The sequence below is a fragment of the Bufo gargarizans genome, chromosome 1 (assembly GCF_014858855.1).
Source record: "Bufo gargarizans isolate SCDJY-AF-19 chromosome 1, ASM1485885v1, whole genome shotgun sequence".
In the NCBI taxonomy this organism is placed as follows: domain Eukaryota; kingdom Metazoa; phylum Chordata; class Amphibia; order Anura; family Bufonidae; genus Bufo; species Bufo gargarizans.
Window position 1 is genome coordinate 748,500,201 of NC_058080.1, and position 16,224 is coordinate 748,516,424.

Sequence of the window (16,224 nt, forward strand, 5' to 3'; positions counted from 1 at the left end):
GTGGATACATTATGACACTCAATAGTCAGCAGGGCGGAGCATTATCCATATGTCTGACTGATAAGGAAAATACAAGGCCTTAATATGATGCTAATAGAGCCTAACATGTGCACCTCCTCCACTACATGTCACTGCACACACGTGTATACACTGCACATGGCGGCTCTTACCTTGTGATATAAGAGGCTGGTGCTCCTCCATCATGGCCTCCTTGTACAGATCCTTGTGTCCTTCTATATACTCCAACTTCTCCATGGAGAAATAGACAGTGACATCCTGACACCTTATAGGAACCTGACAACACAATGACACCGTCATCACCCAGACCCCTCCAGTGCTGTTACTGGAGAATTTCCCAGCATTCTCAGCAGTGTCACCTCTCCAGTCAGCAGCTCCATCATCTTGTGGGGGAGGCTCTGTGATGGGGTCAGGGGTCCTGCTCTGCCCTCCTGACTCCTGGAGATGGATGATGGGAGTCACACAGTCCCCCGATGTCTTCTTCACTATTGTGTACTCCTGTGGATGGAGAGAGACACTTAGGGAATTAACCCTTCAGGGGCCATGTGCTCTCCTCTGGCCCTTTCCTCCTGGTACAACGTGCCTACTTACCTTCTCATGGCTCCTACAACATGACTATTGGTCACTGGTCACATGATACATCACTCACCATATTGGGGGCTGATCTTCAGGTTCTCCGTCACTTGAAAGGTCTGGAGGCCGTTCTACAGGACCCTGGACTCTTCCTATCACTTCCTATGATGGATTCTCCTTCCCGATGTCTGACTTGTTACAGAATACAATAAAGAGGAGAGAAATCTAGAAAAGTTTACCTCTCCGCTCAGCAGGGAGATGATCTCCAAGGTGAGGTCTAATATTCTTCTGCTGATCTCCTTCCTGTCCATCCTTGGTGGCTCATTCAGGAGAAGGGTCTTATTGCTGGTTTTCTTCATGATGCCTCCAAAAAGAAGGGAATAAAGGTTAATCAGTGAGTCCCATGTCCCCGATAATGAGGCCGAGTAAAAGTACAACTCATCCCGCAAAACTCAGACCCTCATAAAGCTGCACTGATGGGAAAACCCTGAGCTCCGGGTGTATCTAAGCTCCTGACATGAAACAGATTCTCTCTTCTAGCACAGAATGATGACAACCCCCACTATCCCCACTACTCCTCCCCCATCATACTAAGCTGAGGAGCGGAGAAGGATTCCTTGTGTGTAATGGAGGAGAATCTCCAGAGGTGACATGTCTGAGCTCTCCACCACACTGTCTCCTCACAGCTCATCTTACCTGCAGGCTGGAGGAATGGCTGATACCAGAGAGAACAAGAGCCCTGACTACCGACCAGGACCTGCCCAGTATCTGCTGCACTGCCAGAGCTGAAGGACCTGCAGTGATGTCATCGTCATGTGATCAGTGACCCAGAATGAAAACAGCAGTTCATAACACAAAAAATAAGCCGCATACAGTTCGCTCAACAGAAAAAAGAAAAATTTGGGGAATCTCGGAGTATACTGATTATTATATTTTTTTTAAAAGAAGCATGTAGAAAGGATGGTAGTGCGGTATTGTCCCGGATCAGGCGCGCGATTCATTGGATTGTTATCCACCAAAAAGCCATGCCCTCTCGGCTAGTGTGTATGTGTATCGGGGAGAGGCCGCTATCTAAGGCTGGATTCACATCGCCTCTCATTTTCCATTCTTCTGATCCATCGGAAGAACAGAAAAAAAACGGATCGATTTTAGCCATTTCCATCAGAGATCAGCTTTTTTTAAGGTGGAAAAAAAAGTCCTGCATGCAGTACTTTTTTTTCAGCAAAAAAAACCCGGATCTCAGACGTAAATGGCTAAAAGGTATAATCAGTTTCTAGTGCTAAGGCGTGAGTATGTGTGTTGGGGGCGGATATTTCAAGAATATGGCACATATGCATTGAGGCTTCAGCCCCGGATCCTTTGGGACCCTAGCAACGCCCCTGCCATATTGGAGGGGAAATGCACAGAACTGCTGGAGCTTTCTGACACGGCTCTTGTCCCAGAAGCAGGGAGGGGGGGGCAGAGTGTGGGAGGAAACAGAAAGGAACAGCCAGGGGACGGTGAGCAGAGGGTGTAGGGGCTGAGGCTTCACTGGCAGGAAAGGTGGAGTGGGAGGCGCCGAGAACTATGGTAATTGTTTTGTGTCTAAGCTAATCTACTCCCAAAACCCGGAACCTCAGGGCTGTAAACAACAGGGTTTTACTGGGAGCACGAAGCATGAACTGTGGACAAGGTACAAGGTTATAATCCATAGCAGATTGTATGATCTTTATATGATGTTTTAACATTTTTTTATGGTCCCACAGAGCTACTTAAACTAAACAAATGCTTCCTGTGTGTGAAGCCAGAACGAGGAAGGGGAGATCAGAAGGGGAGCGGAGTGTGGACAGCGGGGGAGCAGAGTGTGAACGGCGGGGGAGCGGAGTGAGGACGGCGGGGGGAGCGGAGTGTGAACGGCGGGGGGAGCAGAGTGAGGACGGCGGGGGGAGCAGAGTGAGGACGGCGGGGGGAGCAGAGTGAGGACGGCGGGGGGAGTGGAGTGTGAACGGCGGGGGAGCGCAGTGAGGACGGCGGGGGAGCGGAGTATGAACGGCAGGGGAGCGGAGTGAGGACGGCGGGGGAGCGGAGTGTGAAAGGCTGGGGAGCGGAGCAGAGTGCGAACAGCGGGGAGCGGAGCAGAGTGCGAACAGCGGGGGAGCGGAGCAGAGTGCGAACAGCGGGGGAGTGGGGCAGATTGCGAACAGCGGGGGAGCGGGGCAGATTGCGAACAGCGGGGGAGCGGGGCAGAGTGCGAACAGCGGGGGAGCGGGGCAGAGTGCGAACAGCGGGGGAGCGGGCAGAGTGCGAACAGCGGGGCAGAGTGCGAACAGCGGGGGAGCGGGCAGAGTGCGAACTGCGGGGGAGCGTGGCAGAGTGCGAACTGCGGGGGAGCGGGGCAGAGTGCGAACTGCGGGGGAGCGGGGCAGAGTGCGAACAGCGGGGGAGCGGGGCAGAGTGCGAACAGCGGGGGAGCGGGGCAGAGTGTGAACAGCGGGGCAGAGTGCGAACAGCGGGGGAGCGGGGCAGAGTGCGAACAGCGGGGCAGAGTGCGAACAGCGGGGGAGTGGGGCAGAGTGCGAACTGCGGGGGAGCGTGGCAGAGTGCGAACAGCGGGGGAGCGTGGCAGAGTGCGAACAGCGGGGGAGCGGGCAGAGTGCGAACAGCGGGGGAGCGGGGCAGAGTGCGAACAGCGGGGGAGCGGGGCAGAGTGCGAAAATCGGGGGAGCGGGGCAGAGTGCGAACAGCGGGGGAGCGGGGCAGAGTGCGAACAGCGGGGGAGCGGGGCAGAGTGCGAACAGCGGGGGAGCAGGGCAGAGTGCGAAAATCGGGGGGAGCGGGGGCAGAGTGTGAACAGCGGGCAGAGGGGCAGAGTGCGAACAGCGGGGGAGCGGAGCAGAGTGCGAACAGCGGGGGAGCGGAGCAGAGTGCGAACAGCGGGGGAGCGGGGCAGAGTGCGAACAGCAGGGGGAGCGGGGCAGAGTGCGAAAATCGGGGGAGCGGGGCAGAGTGTGAACAGCGGGGGAGCGGGGCAGAGGGGCAGAGTGCGAACAGCGGGGGAGCGGAGCAGAGTGCGAAAAGCGGGGGAGCGGAGCAGAGTGCGAACAGCGGGGGAGCGGAGCAGAGTGCGAACAGCGGGGGAGCGGAGCAGAGTGCGAAAAGCGGGGGAGCGGAGCAGAGTGGCGAACAGCGGGGGAGCGAAGCAGAGTGCGAACAGCGGGGGAGCGGAGCAGAGTGCGAACAGCGGAGGAGCGGAGCAGAGTGCGAACAGCTGGGAGCGGAGCAGAGTGCGAACAGCTGGGAGCGGAGCAGAGTGCGAACAGCGGGGGAGCAGGGCAGAGTGCGAACAGCGGGGGAGCGGGGCAGAGTGCGAACAGCGGGGGAGCGTGGCAGAGTGCGAACTGCGGGGGAGCGTGGCAGAGTGCGAACAGCGGGGGAGCGGAGCAGAGTGCGAACAGCGGGGGAGCGGGGCAGAGTGCGAACAGCAGGGGGAGTGGGGCAGAGTGCGAAAATCGGGGGAGCGGGGCAGAGTCTGAACAGCGGGGGAGCGGGGCAGAGGGGCAGAGTGCGAACAGCGGGGGAGCGGAGCAGAGTGCGAACAGCGGGGGAGCGGAGCAGAGTGCGAACAGCGGGGGAGCGGAGCAGAGTGCGAACAGCGGGGGAGCGGAGCAGAGTGCGAACAGCGGGGGAGCGGAGCAGAGTGCGAACAGCGGGGGAGCGGAGCAGAGTGCGAACAGCGGGGGAGCGGCGCAGAGTGCGAACAGCGGGGGAGCGGAGCAGAGTGCGAACAGCGGAGGAGCGGAGCAGAGTGCGAACAGCGGGGAGCGGAGCAGAGTGCGAACAGCGGGGGAGCGGGGCAGAGTGCGAACTGCGGGGGAGCGGGGCAGAGTGCGAACAGCGGGGGAGCGGGGCAGAGTGCGAACAGCGGGGGAGCGGGGCAGAGTGCGAACAGCGGGGGAGCGGGGCAGAGTGCGAACAGCGGGGGAGCGGGGCAGAGTGCGAACAGCGGGGGAGCGGGGCAGAGTGCGAACAGCGGGGGAGCGGGGCAGAGTGCGAACTGCGGGGGAGCGGGGCAGAGTGCGAACTGCGGGGGAGCGGGGCAGAGTGCGAACTGCGGGGGAGCGGGGCAGAGTGCGAACTGCGGGGGAGCGGGGCAGAGTGCGAACAGCGGGGGAGCGGGGCAGAGTGCGAACTGCGGGGGAGCGTGGCAGAGTGCGAACAGCGGGGGAGCGTGGCAGAGTGCGAACAGCGGGGGAGCGGGGCAGAGTGCAAACAGCGGGGGAGCGGGGCAGAGTGCAAACAGCGGGGGAGCGGGGCAGAGTGCAAACAGCGGGGGAGCGGGGCAGAGTGCAAACAGCGGGGGAGCGGGGCAGAGTGTGAACAGGGAAGTCCAGAAGGTGAGCAGTGATTATTTTAACCTTTTCTGGGTATTTATAAAGCAGTAATAGTACGTTGTGGCCGGACAGTGGTTAATGCAGAATGTTTCACTATTAGGTGCAGCAATGCCGGGGGCTTTAGGGGCTGTGGGTGCTGGGACACAGCGCTGTTCTCACATGCACTCAGGTAGCAGTTTTTTTTATTGTAGCTAGCTGAAATTAATTAAATCATTTCCACTATGTAGAACACCAGGGGTTAACGAGGCTGCTAAACTTAAAACTGCATCCTGAATGCAAGTCAGAACTGCGCTGTGTGCCCGCACCCTGTGGGTCCAAGAGGTTTTCGGAGGAGATTTTGAAGCAGATCTTGTAGTTGTATGGTGGCGTCCAGCTCTCAGATGGGAGAACAGACTTCCAATTCAGCACGGATCCAGAGTCAGCCCGAACTCCTCCTCTCATGAAACAGAACAAGGGGTTGATTCGGCGATTAAAATCCAAAAATATGTTATTTCTTCAAATTCCCATCTTATTCTCCACTGACGCGTTTCGACCGACTAGGTCTTAGTGATAGAATAAAGTGCAGTGAAATAAGGGCTGATCTATAGAGGTGGTGGGTGAGAAAAAGGCTTAAAATGAAATAAATCCAGCCTCAATCCCAACTAGGATTAACATGTTAGATGACGGCAACTAAATACCACCACCCCTATGTATTTAGCTCTTAAAAATATGACGCATAAAAAGACCTGAACCACATGAGTACAACATAACCATGATAAAATAGACGTATGTCATCTGATGGAACATAAGAGCAATCTCAGGCATAAAATAATTCATTATTATTTAAAAAGGCAGCCTGGACCGAGTGGAGGGTACCTTTAATAATGTCGAAAAAGGTCTGAACGAAAATGGTGCCGAGTGTAAAAATCCATCTGCTGTTTTTTTCCTAATTCATTGTCCTGCTCACCGAGATGGTCGCACATGCTCAGTTTCATCCTTCAGCTGCCTCCCGAACTGTGATAGGGAGAGCTGAGACACGCCCCCTTTTCTGTGATAGGGAGAGCTGAGACTCGCCCCCTTTTCTGTGATAGAGAGAGAGCTGAGACACGCCCCCCGAGCTGTGATAGGGAGAGCTGAGACACGCCCCCTGAGCTGTGATAGGGAGAGCTGAGACACACCCACTGAACTGCAGCAGAGTTCGGGTTTTCCGTTATAACATGGTAAGACCCTTCACACGTCTGCAAAACAGGTCTGCGTTCCGCAAAATTGCGGAACGGGTTCGGACCCATTCATTTTCAATGGGGCCGGAAAACACTGTGTGCTGTCCGCATCTGCACTTCCGTTCTGCGGCCCCACAAAAAAATAGAACATGTCCTATTCTTGTCCGCAGACACGGACAACAAAAAAAAGGCATTTCTATTATAGTGCCGGCCATGTGCGGGCCGCTAAATGCTGAACGCACATGGTCGGTGTCCGTGTTTTGCTAATCCGCAATTTGCGGACCGCAAAACACTTGCGGGCATATAAATGGACCCTTATAGTGGAAAATAGCATTCCTAAGACAGAGAATATGGCAACTTAGGGGTAAAAAAACAAATCACCTCATCCACTTGCTCGCGCTGCCGAAGTGTCTTCTTTCAGCAAGACCTGCGATGACATCACCATGCCCACGTAGGGAGCGCGGTGATGTCATCGCAGGTCCTGCTGAATGAAGTTAAAAGCCACTTCGGCTTTTGGATGAGGTGGGTTTTGTTCGTTTTTTTAACCCCTAAATTGCCATATTCTTTTTCATCCTGTCTTAAGAATGCTATTATTTTCTGCTATAACCATGTTATAACGGAAAATAATAAAGTGAAGTTCAGGACCCCATTGACTTTAATGGGGACCGGGTTCGGGGTCCATTAAATCTAGCAGAGCAATGTAGCGGGAGATCTCTAGATCCATGTGAGGTCCAGGGTTGGTTCTAGCTTTGTTAGAAAGAGGTTCTCATGTGCTATATGATGGCTTTTTTTTTTTACATTAGTCATAGGAGAACCCCTTTAACACTTTCTATTCCTATAGCCTTCATATGGTCCAGCCAACCATTATGGTTCCCCAAATATATGTTTGGAGGCACCAGAGACCATTGCGAATTCTGTTTTTATTCGTGATGCCATTCACATGTTCTAGGAAACGCTTTTTCAAGGGGTTCTCCCATGACTAATTAAAAAAAGAAAATCAGACATCATATAGGACATGACAACCTCTTTCTAACGAAGCTAGAACCACATGGATCCAGAGATCTCCTCATTCATTGCTCTGCTATATTTATATCAAGCTGACAGATCAAGGGGAGTGTCCTTTCTACTGCAGCTCAGGGGACGTGTCTCAGCTCACCCTATCACAGCTCAGGGGGCGTGTCTCAGCCCATCCTATCACAGCTCAGGGGGCGTGTCTCAGCTCACCCTATCACCGCTCAGGGGGCATGTCTCAGCTCTCCCTATCACAGCTCAGGGGGCATGTCTCAGCTCACCCTATCACATTTCAGAGGGCGTGTCTCAGCTCACCCTATCACAGCTCAGGGGGCATGTCGCAGCTCTCCCTATCACAGCTCAGAGGGCGTGTCTCAACTCACCCTATCACAACTCAGGTGGCGTGTCTCAGCTCTCCCTATCACAGCTCAGGGGGGCGTGTCTCAGCTCTCTCTACCACAGCTCAGGGGGCGTGTCTCAGCTCTCCCTATCACAGCTCAGGAGGCAGCTGAAGGATGAAACTGAGCATGTGCGGCTTTCTCAGTGAGCAGAACAAAGAAATAAGAAAAACAAACAGCAGATGGCGCTATACAGATACATTTTATTGAATAACTCAGCGGCTATGCTACATTTTTAATTACATACAATTATAAAAGTATTCAGATCCAGGTGCTGGTGCACGTTTTGCAGGGACGAACACCGCGTGAAAACAAGCCCTTGTGTGCTAGCCAAACGGTTGTCGTCTGTGCGGCTTTCACATCACTAGGGGCCAGGGGCGGAGTAGGAACTAAAAGTGGCCCTGGAAAAAAAATTAACAGTGGCCCTATGATGCAGGCATGGTCCAAACTGAAAGAAGGCAACATAATTAGGCAGAGACAACAGAAGTAGGAGGGACAGCAATACCATAGGGCAGAGCTATATACCTCCCCGGCTGAACCAAATACCACAGTTCAGCACAAAATACTGCCACGTATGCCACAGGATTCAACTGTATAGCTGTCCTGAGGACCTCAATACAGTTGAATTCAGGAGGGCTGCTGGCCAGGTGAGTAGGAGAGAATCAGATCATTATGTACCCAGCTTGTGGCTGTAAGGTGGGCTTGAGTGGCCCTCCTAGGCATCAGCCCACCGAGAAATTTCCCTGTAGGGTCTATGGCCACTCCACCCCTGCTATGGGCCACCATTTTCTTCTTTTATACTTCTGATTCTTCTCGAATCCACTTGTAGCTTTGGCAGAAGATCCTGCAGGCAGATCTGTCTCAAAAAACCTCCCCGAAAAACGATGTGGTCGTATCCTAATAACCTGAACCCCCCCCCACCCCCCCTCCTTATATGCTTCAATGATGCTAAACATAGCATCTAAGTGGTTTTAGAGAGGGAGGGGACACCTACCCCATCACCTCTATCACAGGAATTCAGGATTTGCAGACAGGAAAAAGAATACGGTCTCTCCTGAGACTAATATACAGTTGCAAGAAAAAGTATGTGAACCCTTTGGAATGATATGGATTTCTGCACAAATTGGTCATAAAATGTGATCTGATCTTCATCTAAGTCACAACAATAGACAATCACAGTCTGCTTAACTAATAACACACAAAGAATTACATGTTACCATGTTTATATTGAACACACCATGTAAACCTTCACAGTGCAGGTGGAAAAAGTATGTGAACCCCTAGACTAATGACATCTCCAAGAGCTAATTGGAGTGAGGTGTCAGCCAACTGGAGTCCAATCAATGAGATGAGATTGGAGGTGTTGGTTACAGCTGCCCTGCCCTATAAAAAACACACACCAGTTCTGGGTTTGCTTTTCACAAGAAGCATTGCCTGATGTGAATGATGCCTCGCACAAAAGAGCTCTCAGAAGACCTACGATTAAGAATTGTTGACTTGCATAAAGCTGGAAAGGGTTATAAAAGTATCTCCAAAAGCCTTGCTGTTCATCAGTCCACGGTTAGGCAAATTGTCTATAAATGGAGAAAGTTCAGCACTGCTGCTACTCTCCCTAGGAATGGCCGTCCTGTAAAGATGACTGCAAGAGCACAGTGCAGACTGCTCAATGAGGTGAAGAAGAATTCTAGGGTGTCAGCTAAAGACTTACAAAAGTCTCTGGCATATGCTAACATCCCTGTTGGCGAATCTATGATACGTAAAACACTAAACAAGAATGGATTTCATGGGAGGATACCACAGAGGAAGCCACTGCTGTCCAAAAAAAACATTACTGCACGTTTACAGTTTGCACAAGAGCACCTGAATGTTCCACAGCAGTACTGGCAAATATTCTGTGGACAGATCAAACCAAAGTTGAGTTCTTTGGAAGAAACACACAACACTATGTGTGGAGTAAAAGAGGCTCAGCACACCAACATCAAAACCTCATCCCATCATGGTTTGGGACTGCTTTGCTGTGTCAGGGCCTGGACGGATTGCTATCATCGAAGGAAAAATTAAGTTTATCAAGACATTTTGCAGGAGAACTTAAGGCCATCTGTCCACCAGCTGAAGCTCAACAGAAGATGGGTGTTGCAACAGGACAATGACCCAAAGCATAGAAGTAAATCAACAACAGAATGGCTTAAACAGAAGAAAATACGCCTTCTGGAGTGGCCCAGTCAGAGTCCTGACCTCAACCCGATTGAGATGCTGTGGCATGACCTCAAGAAAGCGATTCACACCAGAAATCCCAAGAATATTGCTGAACGGAAACAGTTCTGTAAAGAGGAATGGTCAAGAATTACTCCTGACCGTTGTGCACGTCTGATCTGCAACTACAGGAAACGTTTGGGTGAAGTTATTGCTGCCAAAGGAGGTTCAATCAGTTATTAAATCCAAGGGTTCACATACTTTTTCCACCTGCTATCACGATCGGCGTGACTATCACATACGTGACACAGAGGGAGGGAAAGAGGAAGGCCCTGCCCAAGTGAGAGGGAAGGTGGTGACCCCTGACTCACCTTGCGGCTGGCACCTGGCTGCCCTGACGTCCCTAGACGGGTTCCTCACCCGTACGCCGATCACGTGCCTAAAACCCTGGCTTTCCCTAAGATGAGCCCTAGATAGTGAACAGGGCGGTGGGAACACTAGTCCGCACCACTAGCTCTAAAGGAAAACACCAAGGGGAGGACAGACAATACAGACTAAACATATACTCCCAGGTGGGCGACAACAGGAGACAACAAAAAGCCCAACAGGGATCCGGAGGGTAGCACTCTGGAACAACAACCAGGATTCACAGCTCCAGTGGGTCAGTATAGATGTCCAGGCAGTAAACTCTATAACTGGCAACTAGAGAAGTGTGAGAGGAGAATATAAGGAGGTTGGGAGTGGCAGACAAGAAACAGCTGAGGAGGAGAAGCTACGGATCCCTGAGTGAGACAAAAAGGATTGCAAGGCAAACACAGAAAACAATCACTAAGAAACAACGTGATCTTTAGACATAGAGCGCGCAGCCACCCGCTGCGACTTCCTGACCCCGGGTATAACGGAGTCAGACGTGGCTCTTGACACCCTCGTGACACCTGCACTGTGAATGTTTACATGGTGTGTTCAATAAAAACATGGTAACATTTAATTCTTTGTGTGTTATTAGGTTAAGCAGACTGTGATTGTCTATTGTTGTGACTCAGATGAAGATCAGATCACATTTTATGACCAATTTGTGCAGAAATCCATATAATTCCAAAGGGTTCACATACTTTTTCTTGCAACTGTATAATAGTAGTGGTACAGGGAACATATGCAGTATAAAACCAAAAAGTGAACAAACAATAGTGGTAAACAACAAAGTATCTGCAATAATAGTGAACCCAGTGCCGGGCACACAGTGTGTAAATACATATGCTATGAAAACACCTACAGAAAAGTTGATTTCATCGTTAAAAAAACATCATAATAATTATCACTAACAGTAATCAGTTAGAAATTACACAAATGAGAAAATATAGTAGACCAAAAACATTGAGAATTGTTTTTAAAAAAAGTGTGTATTGCAATCAGAACACTTCTTAGTCTCCTCCATGGTTAGTCCTGCTCCGTTATTCCCAGTCCATGAATTAAAAATATCAGTCCCAGAGATATAGATTCGTCCCTTATGTCGGTCACAATATCTCGGCCCGTCTCTGACTACACTGTGCAACAATGATTTTGCTGAGAGAAAAACATGTGATTTATACTAAAATAAGTGCGCTGATTCCAAATATGAACTCGGAATTTGCCTGACACGTCTAGATTTTAACCCCTTAAGGACCATGGGATTTTCAATTTTTGCGTTTTTGTTTTTTAACTCCCCGCCTTCCCATAGTCCTAACTTTTTTATTTTTCCATTCACATAGCCTTATGAGGGCTTATTTGTTGCGGGACAAGTTGTTCTTTCTAATGGCACCAAATGGGGTAGAATTGGGAAAAAACACAAGGTTTTTATTTAATTTGATTTTTTTACACTGTACACTGTGTTAAAATTGACCAGTTATCTTCATTCTCCAGGTCAGTACGGCTACAACGATACCACACTTGTATAATTTTTACTGTGCAAAAACTTTTTATTTTATTTTGTTTAAGTCACCTTGGGTGACAATAACTGTCAATCATTAGATTACCTATTGTGTTCATTGATGTCTATATAGACAATATTGAACACTTCATTTGCACTATACAATGCTGCCACCTAGTGGCCTGTATTGGTATAGGCATCTAATAGGCACCAAAGCCCGCTTGAGGCTTCAGCCTATTAGATCAATGTAACAGGTTCCCTGATCTCAGCCGGGGAACGCTGTTACCGGAGCTGAAGTGTGCGACATTTGACCACGGCATCTGAAAGGGAAAATGTATGCGATCAGCCTTATGGCTATTTAAAATGTTTGGGGACTTCCACCGTACATGTACGGTGGAGGTCCTTAAAGGGTTAAGTTATACATGCAAAGCCTATTCAGTTGTAATATTAATGCATTATATTGGAGATATTCCAATGGACATGTCCAGACCTGTTTGGAAACACTCAGGCTGATGTCAGCAGTAAGTATATAAGGCAAGCTGGGCAGATTTTGATAAAGTGATCTGTTATAGTGCTATCAATTTTGAAACTTAAGATAGATAAACGCAAATGTGTTAACGATCCAGACAATTTCTGCTACATATGTGGCAAATGCACTACTTATGATCAGCGCAAGAATCTGACAAAGCGAGTGCGTCTTGCAGCTTGGGAAGCATTAGTCCTTGTAGTGCAGAACTTCCTTGAGAACAGACGAGCTGCAAACTATGCTGAATTACTAGACAACATGCCAACAGCTTATGAACAACTTGACTGCCGAATGTCATTGAAAGTGCATTTCTCACATTCCCATCTTGACTTTTTCCCACCCAATTTGGGACACGTAAGTGACGAACATGGAGAGCGGTTCCATAAAGATATTTCTACAATGGAGAACAGGTATCAAGGCCGCTGGAATCCCAACATGATGGCGGACTTCTGGTTTTTGCAATGGGAAAATATGACCGTTAATAAAAGCAGATGCCTGAAGCACTTTTAACAGTACTGGGCTCAAGTAAGACTTTTAAACTGAAAAACGAGACTTTTTGAAATTTTGTTATTCCATTACATTTTCATACACTATTTACTACGCAAACTTTGATGCAGATCAGGTAATTGTTGGAGTAAAACTCGTTCTGTTCAAAATTATTCAATGCTTCCCAAGTGCTTAATTCATTTAATCATACTTATGCATAACAAAATATCGTGACGTGTTACAACAATTCTGACTTCGGATTTGTAATCCGCGCACTCGATTTAGTATAGGACAAATGGTTTTTGCCCAGTAGCAGAGGAAAAGTTTTTTTGTTGTTGCGTGGTGTAATGTGTTGCGTGGTATCATTTCAGTAATCGTCTTGTTAACTCAGGTGAGAATGTTGACGAGCACAAGGCTGGAGATCATTATGTCAGGCTGATTGGGTTAAAATGGCAGACTTGACCTGTTAAAAGGAGGGTGAATCATTGTTCTTCCATTGTTAACCATGGTGACCTGCAAAGAAACGCGTGCAGCCATCATTGCGTTGCATAAAAATGGCTTCACAGGCAAGGATATTGTGGCTACTAAGATTGCACCTCAATCAGCAATTTATAGGATCATCAAGAACTTCAAGGAAAGAGGTTCAATTCTTGTTAAGAAGGCTTCAGGGCGTCCAAGAAAGTCCAGCAAGCGGCAGGATCGTCTCCTAAAGAGGATTTAGCTGTGGGATCGGAGTGCCACCAGTGCAGAGCTTGCTCAGGAATGGCAGCAGGCAGGTGTGAGCGCATCTGCACGCACAGTGAGGCGAAGACTTTGGAAGATGGCCTGGTGTCAAGAAGGGCATCAAAGAAGCCACTTCTCTCCAAAAAAACATCAGGGACAGATTGATCTTCTGCAGAAAGTTTGTTGAATGGACTGCTGAGGACTGGGGCAAAGTCATATTCTCAGATGAAGCCTCTTTCCGATTGTTTGGGGCATCAGGAAAAAGTCTTGTCCGGAGAAGAAAAGGTGAGCGCTACCATCAGTCCTGTGTCATGCCAACAGTAAAGCATCCTGAGACCATTCATGTGTGGGGTTGCTTCTCATCCAAGGGAGTGGGCTCACTCACAATTTTGCCCAAAAACACAGCCATGAATAAAGAATGGTACCAAAACACCCTCCAACAGCAACTTCTTCCAACAATCCAACAACCGTTTGGTGAAGAACAATGCATTTTCCAGCACGATGGAGCACCGTGCCATAAGGCAAAAGTGATAACTAAGTGGCTCGGGGACCAAAACGTTGACATTTTGGGTCCATGGCCTGGAAACTCCCCAGATCTTAATCCCATTGAGAACTTGTGGTCAATCCTCAAGAGGCGGGTGGACAAACAAAAACCCACTAATTCTGACAAACTCCAAGAAGTGATTATGAAAGAATGGGTTGCTATTAGAGTTGAGCGAACACCTGGATGTTCGGGTTCGAGAAGTTCGGCCGAACATCCCGGAAATGTTCGGGTTCGGGATCCGAACCCGATCCGAACTTCGTCCCGAACCCGAACCCCATTGAAGTCAATGGGGACCCGAACTTTTCGGCACTAAAAAGGCTGTAAAACAGCCCAGGAAAGAGCTAGAGGGCTGCAAAAGGCAGCAACATGTAGGTAAATCCCCTGCAAACAAATGTGGATAGGGAAATGAATTAAAATAAAAATTAAATAAATAAAAATTAACCAAAATCAATTGGAGAGAGGTTCCATAGCAGAGAATCTGGCTTCCCGTCACCCACCACTGGAACAGTCCATTCTCAGATATTTAGGCCCCGGCACCCAGGCAGAGGAGAGAGGTCCCGTAACAGAGAATCTGTCTTCATGTCAGCAGAGAATTAGTCTGCATGTCATAGCAGAGAATGAGGCTTCACGTCAGCCACCACTGCAACAGTCCATTGGCATATATTTAGGCCCAGCACCCAGGCAGAGGAGGGAGGTCCCGTAACAGAGAATCTGTCTTCATGTCAGCAGAGAATTAGTCTGCATGTCATAGCAGAGAATGAGGCTTCACGTCAGCCACCACTGCAACAGTCCATTGGCATATATTTAGGCCCAGCACACACACAGGCAGAGGAGAGAGGTCCCGTAACAGAGAATCTGGCTTCATGTCAGCAGAGAATCAGTCTGCATGTCATAGCAGAGAATGAGGCTTCACGTCAGCCACCACTGCAACAGTCCATTGGCATATATTTAGGCCCAGCACACACACAGGCAGAGGAGAGAGGTCCCGTAACAGAGAATCTGGCTTCATGTCAGCAGAGAATCAGTCTGCATGTCATAGCAGAGAATGAGGCTTCACGTCAGCCACCACTGCAACAGTCCATTGGCATATATTTAGGCCCAGCACCCAGGCAGAGGAGGGAGGTCCCGTAACAGAGAATCTGTCTTCATGTCAGCAGAGAATTAGTCTGCATGTCATAGCAGAGAATGAGGCTTCACGTCAGCCACCACTGCAACAGTCCATTGGCATATATTTAGGCCCAGCACACACACAGGCAGAGGAGAGAGGTCCCGTAACAGAGAATCTGGCTTCATGTCAGCAGAGAATCAGTCTGCATGTCATAGCAGAGAATGAGGCTTCACGTCACCCACCACTGCAACAGTCCATTGGCATATATTTAGGCCTAGCACACAGGCAGAGCAGAGAGGTCCCGTAACAGACGATCTGGCTTCATGTCAGCAGAGAATCAGTCTGCATGTCATAGCAGAGAATCAGGCTTCACGTCAGCCACCACTGCAACAGTCCATGGTCATAAATTTAGGCCCAGCACCCAGGCAGAGGAGAGAGGTCCCGTAACAGACAATCTGGCTTCATGTCAGCAGAGAATTAGTCTGCATGTCATAGCAGAGAATCAGGCTTCATGTCAGCCACCACTGCAACAGTCCATTGGCATATATTTAGGCCTAGCACACAGGCAGAGGAGAGGTTCATTCAACTTTGGGTAGCATCGCAATATAATGGTAAAATGAAAATAAAAATAGGATTGAATGAGGAAGTGCCCTGGAGTCCAATAATATATGGTTATGGGGAGGTAGTTAATGTCTAATCTGGACAAGGGACGGACAGGTCCTGTGGGATCCATGCCTGGTTCATTTTTATGAACGTCAGCTTGTCAACATTGGCTGTAGACAGGCGGCTGCGTTTGTCTGTAATGACGCCCCCTGCCGTGCTGAATACACGTTCAGACAAAACGCTGGCTGCCGGGCAGGCCAGCACCTCCAAGGCATAAAAGGCTAGCTCTGGCCACGTGGACAATTTAGAGACCCAGAAGTTGAATGGGGCCGAACCATCAGTCAGTACGTGGAGGGGTGTGCACACGTACTGTTCCACCATGTTAGTGAAATGTTGCCTCCTGCTAACACGTTGCGTATCAGGTGGTGGTGCAGTTAGCTGTGGCGTGTTGACAAAAGTTTTCCACATCTCTGCCATGCTAACCCTGCCCTCAGAGGAGCTGGCCGTGACACAGCTGCCTTGGCGACCTCTTGCTCCTCCTCTGCCTTGGCCTTGGGCTTCCACTT

The 16,224-nt window shown here is 49.6% G+C and overlaps 1 protein-coding gene and 1 long non-coding RNA gene across 2 annotated transcripts; one reads left to right on the plus strand and one right to left on the minus strand.

The window, feature by feature from the left end:
* Positions 1-466: 466 nt before the first annotated feature.
* On the minus strand, positions 467-1,345 carry LOC122925073. The gene is made up of 3 exons (XR_006387507.1): positions 1,288-1,345; positions 831-955; positions 467-516 (listed from the first exon to the last, which is right to left on the minus strand). It is a non-coding gene; the product is annotated as an uncharacterized LOC122925073 (long non-coding RNA).
* Positions 1,346-2,247: 902 nt separating this feature from the next.
* Positions 2,248-4,975, plus strand: LOC122930582 (uncharacterized transmembrane protein DDB_G0289901-like). The gene is made up of 3 exons (XM_044284076.1): positions 2,248-2,263; positions 2,337-2,454; positions 2,593-4,975. Exons 1-3 carry the CDS (start codon positions 2,248-2,250, stop codon positions 4,973-4,975), a joined length of 2,517 nt encoding a protein of 838 aa, XP_044140011.1.
* The last annotated feature ends 11,249 nt before the right edge of the window (positions 4,976-16,224 follow it).